The 10,936-nt window shown below is 45.5% G+C and overlaps 1 protein-coding gene across 10 annotated transcripts in view; it reads left to right on the top strand.

Moving 5' to 3' along the window:
* LOC310888791 (dymeclin-like) overlaps window positions 1-10,936 on the top strand; it is a 105,360-nt gene continuing 94,424 nt past the window's right edge. Inside the window, exons 1-4 of one of the 10 annotated variants that reach the window (XM_083815872.1) lie at window positions 431-535; window positions 2,672-2,799; window positions 5,159-5,231; window positions 8,292-8,469. In XM_083815872.1, coding sequence (XP_083671998.1) covers window positions 8,330-8,469 — 140 coding nt within the window. In that variant the 5' untranslated portion in view covers window positions 431-535; window positions 2,672-2,799; window positions 5,159-5,231; window positions 8,292-8,329. The other 9 variants (XM_083815871.1, XM_083815870.1, XM_083815868.1 and 6 more) reach the window with 9 other exon arrangements.

Genomic DNA, 10,936 nt, shown 5'->3' with positions numbered 1-10,936 from the left:
GTGCAACCGTAGGAGGTTTTGTGAGGTAAAAGCGGGGCGCGAGCGGCCTCCAAAGGCTGCCGTGGATGTGGTGCAAAGGGAGCTTTATTCGGACGTGTTTATAGGCCCGGTAAACTCCACCCAAGGAGCATCAGAAATTATTGGGGGCAGCAGAAATTACTGGTGGGGAGCGGTTCTGTACCGCTTTTGATTTTATTGGGTCTGCAGCCCTCCAGGCCCTGCCCCCGCAGCTCCCTGCCGAAAACTACATTTCCCGGCGTGCCCCGCGCCGCGCCCGTCTCCCCCCTCCCTCCTCGTCGGCCCGCGCGCATGCGCGGCGGGGAGGCGGTGGCGACGTGGAAGGCCGAGAGCGGCGGCGGTGGGTGCGCGCGTGCGCCGGGGCGGGGGGGGGCGCGCGACCGTGAGGGGACCGTGAGGGGACCGTGAGGGGACCGTGAGGGGACCGTGAGGGGACCGTGAGGGGCCGCCCGGGGGCCGCGTTCGTTCCCTTCGTGTTTTCGGCTTCGCGCCCAGCGCCGCTGCGTTCCGCATCCAGGTGTGTTTTGTGCTGGGTTCCTGATAACCAGGATCTCCCCAGGTATATTTAGCGCGGGGCGTAGCGGGGCTCCCGGCGCCCAAATCTGCCTCCTGGCGTCGCCGGCGCTGAGGGTAAGGTGCTGGGCTGCACTTGTGGCGGTCTGAGCTGTCTGCAGTGGTACAGTGCTCTTATTTCCTACAGCGAACGCTTCTTGAAGGTACGGGAGCAGAGAGGAGCCCCTGCTTTGCCGGGTCTTGTTTCCCTAATTGTAGGGCACTGTGTTATGTAATCCCTAATTTTACCCCTTTCCGAGCAAAAAGCGGCAAAGTTGATCCAGCTGGGGTGAGTTAAAAACTGCTGTCGCTGCTTGGATTGCAGAGTGCTGAGGAAGGCCCCGCTGCGTGCTCTCCCCGAGCTGTTCCCTTTTACACCCCTGCTGCTGTATCAGGGGAAGCCCCTGGCCAGATCCTGCTCTGGTGCTTTCCTGGCGCTGCACCTCGTGCGATCAGTTCAAGAGGAAAAAATACACATGTAACAAACGAATGCTAAGCTTAGATGGCTTTGTGATTTTATCAGACGGCCAGGAAGATCCCAGGGTGGTTTTAATGTGCCGATGACTGGCAGTGGGGCTTGCGGGTTTGTTAAGCCTCGTGAATATAAGAATCCTCCTCCTTTTGTGTGAGGAAGGTGTTGAGAGTCAGAGATCCTGCTTGCTGGCTGATGAACTGCTGTCAAAGAGGACGGGTAAAGGTGGTAATGGTATTTCCTCACCGTGTATTCTCCAGGGTGGGAAGCCTATTGTACCTGCTGGTAATTACACAGCTTGGCGGTGTAGTTTCATTCGCAGTAGACCCTGGAGAGGGGACATAAATCGTGATGCGTAGGGCAGTATAAAATTACGTATACATGCAAAACACATTTGGCTTTCTGCACTACGTGCGTCTTTTGTGCTGGAGGTAGGTTTCTGGTTGTGGGAAACATTTAAAGCTGTTGTGAAAACGTGTGTAATGCCCAATTGCGGGAGCGCACAGATGCCAAAATAATTGTGTAGCCTCTGAGATACATAAGTATCAAAAAAATTGCAGTCCTTTTTAATGATGTCTAAGCATCTTTCTGAAGCTTAAAAGGTAGCCGAATTTTTCTTTCTGAAACACCGCTGTGGTCGATAGACAAGTTGTAGTTGCGTCAGTGTGAAATACGGAGAATATGTTACGCGTGTGCAATTGTGATCTTCGTGTCCTTTTCATAACGAAATAATAGATCATCTTGATTGATTAAAGCACTGGGCAGTCGTAAGAAATCGGAGAGCAACTCCTGGGTTCTGCGCCTGGGCCAGTGCATGCAGACTGGGGGACAAGGGGCTGGAGAGCAGCCCCGCAGGATCTGGGGTTTTGGTTGATGGCGAGCTTCGGGACAAGTGAACGACGTGCCCTGGTGGCCAAAAGGGCAGTGGGCACAGCACCGAGCTGCTGGAGTTCAAGAAGCATTTGGACACCGCGTTCAGACAAAGGGTTCGGTTTTGGGGGGTCCTGCGTGGAGCCTGGAGTGGACTTGATGTTCCTTCCGACTCAGGATATTCAGTGATTCTGAAATGACTCTGAAATAGGCTGTGTGTTATCTCCACCCGGCAGTTGACGTTAAACCGTGAAGCTTTTTAATGCCATAGAACCCAGGAAAAACTGTGTTATAGCTATGCCAAGCATGTAGCCATTTGGATGACTGAGACGTGTAGGTTTAGCATGGCTTTTGTGACATTTAGCCCCCTTGCCCATTTTAATTAGGAATTCAGTCAGTTATTACCATATAAATTGATATTTTGGGTAGGTTCACTGGGTAGGAAAAAGGGGGGAAGTAATCATCAGGAATAATCAAACATTTTTTTTGTATGGAAGAAAATTTCCAGCACTACGATCCGTTATAGCTTATCAGGGAGTTAGTGTAAAATTGTGCTTTTGAAAGCTGTTGTTCTCTTTGTGGTAATAAAACTCTTTCCAGCCGCTGGAAGAACAGTAACATTGGTACTGGTGCAGATAAGCAGTATATTCTAAGCCAGAATGTGATAGGATGTGCTTGTTCTTTGTATTTTTTGTTTTTTAAGCTCTGTCTTCCACAATACCCTTGCTGAAAGTTACATTTGTTCTCCTAATTTTATAGTTCCAGTACGCCTCTAGTGCAAGCAGCAGGAGTCTCACTGGTGAGGGCAAACAAAAAGAAGTACCCGTCCAAGGCGAAGAGCAGAATTAGTGTTTGAATCGTTGCTTCTTGAAAGCTTTCTCACAGAGGTAACGTTTCTTACTGCCCCCGCGCCTTCCCTCTGCGGAAGGATGCGCTTCGAAACCTGACGCTGTCATTCTACCCTCAGATTTGTAGGCGTGATGAAGTAATTATTTAATAAAAAGTTATGACGGGAATTATGTAGGAGTTGAGAAGCGAGCTTGATAGTCAGAATTTTCTCAATATTTTATTAAAAGTCGGCAAACTCTGGTATTAGGATGAAAGGGCAAGGGTGAGGGTGATTTATAGCATCTCTCACTGAGCGGTTCGATCACTTATCCCAGTGTCTGGACATTCAGATGCCTCTGCTTGAAATATTCCTCCTAACCAAGAAGGCCTTGAGCAATCCCTCCTTTAGCAGTGAGCAGAACGACTGTCCCACGGGTGAGATGCGAAGCAAGCAGCGTGTGCTCTTCGGGATTAGGCTTTTATTGAAGATTGACTCCCTCAGAAAACGCACGTGGGAGAGGAGCTGGAGCAGAAAGCACAGTGGGGGGACAAGTTTTCAGCTGCTCTTGCCTTCCCTACGAGGGCCTCCTTTACCTGCAGCAAATCTCTCAAGATGCATCACTTCTGCTACTGCTGTTCCAGGCTTTTCAACCCTCAGTAAGACGGGAAGGATCACAAAAACGTCGCGTCAGTGCTGCTTGGTTCAGGCTCGTGCTCCAGAAGAGGAAGGCGCTAGAACAAGTTACTGAACAGGAGGAACAGAGAAGTTGCTGTTTGTTTATCCGGCAAAGCAAGCGGTGGGCAACTCGGATAAATTGCTCTTAAAGAATTTCAGATGCGCTTTTGTTTTCTTGCAGCTGAGCATTCCGCTTCGTAACGGTGTTGTTTCTTCTCGCTGCCCAAAAGTATGCCCGTCCCGAGGTGCTGGGACACGTATGGATCCTAAAATCTAGTTTAGATCCTAAAATCTCCCTGCCGTCGGTTGTAAGTGCGTGGTAGATGAGGGAAGGTGAAATCATGGTAATGGCTTGATTGCAATCTGGGAACGATCTTTTGGTATTTAGTGAAATCTTTGTGGAATTGCTTTTTGGCTTTGAAGAGCAAATCTTGCTTCTCGCTTTTTTTTTCAGCCCCGCTGGCACCAAAACTTCCCCCCAAACTATTCTCCGAGCAGCGCAGGAGAGTTGGCGCTTAATGTGCCAGGCAGGCTGCAAAACCGTCCTTAGTAAGGGAACTCTGTCACGTTTCTGCCACTTGCTTTCAGATACACAAACGCTTTGGAGGGCTGACTTAACTGTGACTTGGGTTATGAGGTCTCCTGCCTTGTCGGTGAGCTTGTTTTCTGGACATGGGCAGAAAAAGACTGTGTAGTTGAGAGAAACCAGTTTGGCTGCTGAAATTCCAGTTCTAGTTCAACAGAATCGACGTGAATTTCTACGGTGAAGATCTCTCAGTCCTTCTTCAGCACCTTCGAAGCTTTGGGTGGGTTCCCGTTTGACTTTCCTCTTGAAATGCCTGCCTGGAAAATTGATAGACGCTGCTGGTAGTTCTAGCAGCAGACTGAAGACAATTAATAGGAGCGTTTTGATTATTAGGTATACTTGGAGAAACAGGCGACGTCGTTTCTGAAGCCACGTGTTTTTATTTGGAGCGTTTTCATGGCCCAGAGCGCCGCGTAAAAAACCAAGTGGTTTGCTGAGAGCAGCAAGTTGAGGTTCTTAATAAAGACAACAAAAAAAAAAGCAGGGCTTCTGGTCGACTTGAACTTTCATGTCCTGGTAGACCAGGATGAAACACGTTCAGCAGACGCTTCCCAGGAGCAACCTTCAGGGCTGTGCAGCTGCTTCAGGCCGCTGACGTCGGCGTCCGCGCCGATCAACTTCCAGGCTGCTCCCTGAGAAACCAGATTGTCCGGAGGATGGAAAAAATAGCCAGTGAGGGTGAATTTGCAGAGTTTGGAGGTGAGAATTGATGCGTTCAGAGGACATCTAGAAGCGTTAGGCTCCGATCCTGCACGTGAATATTCATCTCTGAGGAATAAATGAGGCTTTAGAGTGTTTGTTCATGATCCATGGGTGCAATCTCTGCTCGTAAGTTTTGCAGATAAACATTGCGTGTGATGTTTAGTCCGCAAAGATTTGACCGTAGGTATAAATCTTACTGTAACGTGAAGGAGTAGAGAGAATCCAAAGATGTTGTGTGCGTAGCGGAATTCAAATGTTGGAGCTAAATAGTACCTCCTGTTCCTAAGTCTTCTGTGATGCTCTGTGTTAGGATTTTGTGGGACGTTTTAACATCTCATGGGTAAAATGGGGTCTGAAATGCTTGGTTCTTGGATGCAAACACGAATTAGACAGTGTGTCAGCTTCCTTGGTACTCGAATATGCAGCGTGACATCTCGTGTTCTTGCCTTTGCAGCGATTCTGGCTACTTTGGCTGAAAGGAAAACGATGGCCGTTTGTATCAGTCGAGAAAGCAGCAAATTGTGAAGGTAAGCCAAGTATTTATTCCGTGGAATTGGATTTCTTTTTAGGTTTTTCAACGTGTGATAGCGTCAGCTCTTAATTTATTTTCCTGAGGTTGTATTCAAGCCCCAGCCAAGAGACTAGGTTGCCCCAAAGTTGTCTGTACGACCATTTCTTATTCTTATATTTTAAAACAAGCACTTTATAATGTGTATATATATTTATATTTTGCTATATATAGATATATTGATAGCTATATTTTTATCTGTGTACGTATTTTTCAGGCTTCCTGCAGATTCTGGAAGGGGGGACTGCTTTGGGAGTGGGAAGGGGGAACTGCTTTGCTCTAAGCCAGCTTTACTGGCTGGATTAGTAAAATGTCCAAGTTGTGAGACCAGCTGGGACTTAATATTGGACCTATAATTACGGTACTAAAACTGTTCAAACAGAAGGTGTAGAGGGTGTGACGAGCTTTTCCCCGAGTTCAACGGCGCGCGTACCGTACCTCCATTTGTTCTTGGAAGCTGCCGCTGTGTCGAAGCTCAGATTTTTGTGCAACGCTGTTTTCGTGCGTGCGAAAGGACAAAGGGAGATTTGGTGGGCGCCAAGTTGTGACGAGGCATCCTGTGTGTTGCTGAACTGCTTTTAACTTGAAGAGGGGAAAATGACACTCTTGTAACCACTGTTAATAATTAACATTCAAGTCCTTTATAAGGTCAGTGGACATAAGGTTTACGTGTACCCCTGGCTGTTTGGGATTGGGGTGGGTCCCGATGCGCAAAGCCACCTCTTGCATTCGGTCTGAAGCGTCTGCTTCTCGTGGTGGAGCCAAGTTCAGTCACCGAACAGATGTTGGACGTGCTACAGCGTGACGCAGACCGGGTTATGGCCCTTTGGGGGTGTTCCCAGCTTGTTTAGGAACAAGAGCTGTTACTGGTAGTGGTAATAATACCGTATTGAACTAAACGACTTGCTAATAAATAGTTTCTATATTTTTTTGAGCAAACAAATGAATCGCTTTTGAAGAGAAGCGTAACTTTTTTTTTTCCAAAGAACCATGCATTTATTTAGTGTGTTTGGGTTAGATCTAAGAGCCAGTGGGGGCTGTTACGCAAGTCAGGTGTGGGGAAAATCACGGGTAAGTGAGGATTAGGTAAATTTTAAAACGACTGTGGTAATTTGTGCTCCAGTTACTGACCAACCGTCGGTCTGTTCGGAGAAGTCAGCCGGGCTGTAGGGCCCCAGGGGAGTCCGCAGGGCGCTCCAGCCAGCGACTTGCTGCGTTACTCGAAGAGCTATGGCTTCAGTCACGGTCGCTGGGAAATAGGAATTCGAATCTGAAAACGGACAATAAATATTTTGTTAAAGCTTGCTTTACAAGGACTGTTTGTCTGGGGGGGATTTGTGTCAACAGAACTTAATCTCCTGGGACTCTGCAGAAAATCTGGAAAGTATGCCAGCTTTTTTTTTTTTTTGCAAGAACGAGCTTGGAAGTTGTTGCCTTCGCTCTTAGTCCTCTGGAAGAGAGTTAAAAGGGGGAGACTTCGGGAGCTGCCCCTGAGTATAAGAACAAGGGTGGAGTGGCTCACCTTAGGAGAAAGGGCAAGGATCGAGGGCATGCTACACTCTGTCTGAACTCCAAGAAATAAGAGCTGAAATGTTCAGCCATTTAAAGGTGCGGGGAAGGGACCCAAGCCAAAATAGGTAGTTGTTGCTGTAGTAGTTGCAGCTGGGCACGTGTAAAATAGATGGTGGGGCTGAGATGTCTACGTACAACCTGAATCTCAGTTCTTCTACTTTCAAATGATGATCTGGTATCCTCGTATTACGCAATTCTGTCTCTGCTTTATTCTCTAGCTTTTTATTGGCTTTATTTCAAAGGTGGTACACACTGAGCCTTGCGCTTTTCCTTTGAAGTGGCAAAAGTTGTATTCAGGTAAGATGCATTCGTTCTGTTCTAGGAGTAAACGTTCAGCCAGGGTTCTGGAAATCCTTTTAAGCTCATGACATCTTAGAATCCTTCAGTGCTTCTCTGCAGAATTCCCCGGCAGGATCTTACACTTGCGCTCCTAGACCACTTAAATTTCCCTTCCTGCAGGTGGTCCCCGTGACAAAATGGCTTCTGCAGCTGTTACAGGTAGCGTCTTCAGAGCTTTTTTTGCAAAATGAGAGTTTGCAAAATGAGTTTTTGCAAACGAGAGTTGTCTTTTCTGGAATTAGCTGCTCCTGCGCAGATGGTGAGTCTCAGCGGATTACTACTAGAGCGATACTTGATCAAGTATCAAGAGACCAAGAGTTGCTTCTGGGAAGCAGCTTGCGTCTTCTGCTATACCCGTTCCTGTTCTTACTCCTTGAAGTAGTCGACTGCAACCAACCACGTTACTTCACAAAGTTCAGGAGGTTCCCGTATGGTTGGTAGCACCTTTCCTCAATCAGTTCGGGATATCTGTGCAGTGGCGGCAACAGTTGGGCTTAATGTGGAGGAGGTAGGGGGTCTTTAAGGTGTAGATCCCTGATGGTATGCAGGAATCTGCTGCGTGACCAGCTCCCTTTCTTGACAGCAGTAGGCATTTGCCTCTACCTCTCTCTGCATATTCAGCTGGAGAACACGTTTTTTGAAGAGCTTGTCACCTTATGTCCTGGTTTCAGCTAGGACAGAGTTAATTTTCCTCCGAGTAGCTGGCAGGGTGCTGTGTTTTGAGTTTAGGATGAGAAGAATGTTGATAACACACGGATGTTTTAGTTGTGGCAGAGCAGGAGTCTCTCTGCGATTTGAATTGTGGATTTCTTGCCGTTTTCCCCGCTTTAATATCGATACAACTGTGACACTGTCACTTGGGTTTTTCCTACATTACATGCATTATGAAGTGTATAGCATGGTAACTTTTTAGATGGAGGTGATGTAGACCTAAGTTTGTTGAAAGAAAGTATTTTTAACGCCTTCCTATGTGCCCCTGTTTTCTACTTTTCAGTAACTCTTCAAGGTAGTGAACCAAAGCCTTATGGATCCCTGGTTTAAGATCTGCATATTCCTTATTTGTACCAAAGGTTGTAAATTTTTTTCTTTTTTTTTTTTTTTATTTAAGAAATGAAGATTTAGAAGGCGATTTGCCAAGTGAAGAAGATGGGAGCAAATAGCAGCAGCATCAGCGAGCTTCCGGAAAACGAATACCTGAAAAAGTTGTCAGGAGCCGAGCCTATCTCCGAGAATGACCCCTTCTGGAATCAGCTGCTGTCTTTTAGCTTTACTACGCCAACAAACAGGTAAGATGGTGCCTGTGAAAGAACTAAACCTTGTGGTATATTTATAAAAGTGACAAGTCTGAAAACAAATGGGTATTTTTTTTAATTCCTGTTTTAGGTAGCAAGGGAATAAATGTCCATATAAAATACTGTTTTTCTGATTTTGGGGATCCATTTACAGCGTGTTTTTTGTTCTTGTGAGTTCCTTTTGTCCTCATAGCTGTACTTGCGATTCATTCCCCCTGCTAGCCAGAAAAAAAATCAAAAGTTAGGTCTGTAGTGTTGGGGAGGATTTTTTGTTTGTTTTGGGGTGATTCTTTCTGGGTAAGCCTCCGGTGTTTCTGCAGCTCCCGAAGAATCCAACGCGTGATGTTCAGAGGAACTTACAGCAAATTGTACATCTCCTGTGGCTTAATTGTAGGTTAGCTGTTGAGTTCCTTAGTCTCTGTCTTTTTTTCCCTCCTCTTTTACAATTTAAAGGAAGTTTGGCAGTTTTGCACATCTTACCACTCTAGCGAATGATGTGGCAATAAACGGAACGTGCTCTCCGTAGCACGTGTCCGGAAATAAAAAAACGTGTGTTCAGACTCATTTTAACCCATGTCCATTGTCCTGCATATGAATTATCAGTCTGAAAAGAACTGTCTGGAATGCTTCATCTATTTTTACAATTTATGGTGTGACCCGATACTTCTCTGTCAGGTAAATGTCTTATTTAAACCCTTTATTGTTAGCAGTACTTCCTTGTGAAGTGCTTAGCTTTTCAGCAAATGTTCTTAACTGTCTAAACGCACTTATAACAGGTGTAAATAGGCCAGTATGTGTTACTGCTAAAATAGGGACCAGTTATAATCTTTAATCAATTGAAAATATATTTGAGAACTGTTCTGGCCGGTATTATTGTCATCTTTCAGTTATTTCTTAAAGCAGAGCTCCTGTCTAAGTGAACGAAAATCAAAGATCTTTTAAAGAAGGCGTAAAACTGGTGCAGACTTCTGACTACCCTGAGCTCTTGAGTATTTCTTATAAATCAGTGATTGTAAAAAGGATGAAATGAAATTTCTAGTGGGGTAGTTTACATGTTATACGACTTACCTCTGTGCTGTGTCTTGGATGCTGAGCACGGTAGCTTCTGAAAGACAAAAAAACACGGTTATTTTCATAGCAATTGGCAAATCTGGCAGACAATCTATCCTGCTTGCATTAGTGTCCCTATAATTTTAGGTCAGACAACTGGGAGGGAAAATGGTCAAGGTAAACATCTGAGCAGCATTTACTACCCTCTATTTTTGTAATGGTGGAGGAGAGGGAAGGATTTTGGCTTCTGTGTCATGAGAATAGCCAGAAGTTAGCAAGAAAACATCCAAGTGTTGTAAAGTTTGTAAAGGATGGTACATATTTGGCAGTGGATGGGGAACGTTGCTTTCTCTGAGTTCTCTGAGGAAGCAAGAATTGTTTAGAGCCCACCTGTGACAAGATGGACAGTGCTCTAAGTAGTCATGTATCGCTGCATCGGGGCTTTTAGGGGGAAGTAAAGAAGTAAAGAACTTCCCACTGAAGTAAAGAAGTCTTTCATGGCTTGATTTTAAATTTTTCGTGCCTATTTCATCGTGTCAGATCTGGTGCAAGAAGAGTTTGTTTAAAAAAAAAGAAAAAATATTAAAAAAACAACAAACAGCTTTATCCAAAAGCAGGTTGAGAGTTTAATTAGCTGAACACCAGATGGTGCTCTTGCCTGGCAGCTGGAAGAGATGTATTTTTAGAGACATCTTTTGTCCAGCTTAATTGGAAGGAAGCTGAAATTTCCCGTGGAGTGGCATCTACCTGAGAGAACCGTTTGACAAATGATGTCAGACGACGTTGGCTGCACAGCACCCTCAGCCGTTGGCTAAATCAGATAACCTTGCCTGCAGGAACAGAACAACAGAGGTCAGTGTTCATTTTAGAGATGGAAAGCTTGTGGAATATCAAGTGAACTCCGTTCTGTTTTAATGAGGATTGAGTGTAGGTCATACTTGTGACAGGAGCAAGGTGCTTGTCTTTGACTGTTGTGGAAAGGAGCCAGTTTTCACCTGTCAAGACAGAATTTAAAGTTTTCTACTCTTTTTCGTTTTCTACTCTTTTCACATTCTAATTTTCCCACTAGTCTGTAGCAAAATTAGCCTGTTTATAGTAGGTGATTGCTTGCAAATGCGATAGGGAGCCGTGTAAGTGCTGTTTTGTTTTCACGGAGGATCATTTGTGGTGACTCTAGAGTAAAACCCGTGTCTTACTTTCTCATCTTTTTTTGCAAAGATGAGACTGATACAATCCCCTACTTCTGCCGTTTGATATGGTGAGTATCTGCCATAATACGTTCAGTAATTATTCACTTGTGGGACCCAGGAAAGAAACACAACGCCTTAGCCACCAGTCTACCAACGCTTGAAAGACAGTGTTCGGAATCTCTTAGGCAGTTTTCCTTCCTCTCTGTTCCAAATTAGTCCAA

The sequence above is a fragment of the Anser anser genome (assembly GCF_964211835.1).
Source record: "Anser anser genome assembly, chromosome: W".
NCBI lineage: Eukaryota > Metazoa > Chordata > Aves > Anseriformes > Anatidae > Anser > Anser anser.
The sequence above is the reverse complement of the archived record's forward strand: the minus strand, read 5'-3'. Positions and strand labels throughout refer to the sequence as shown.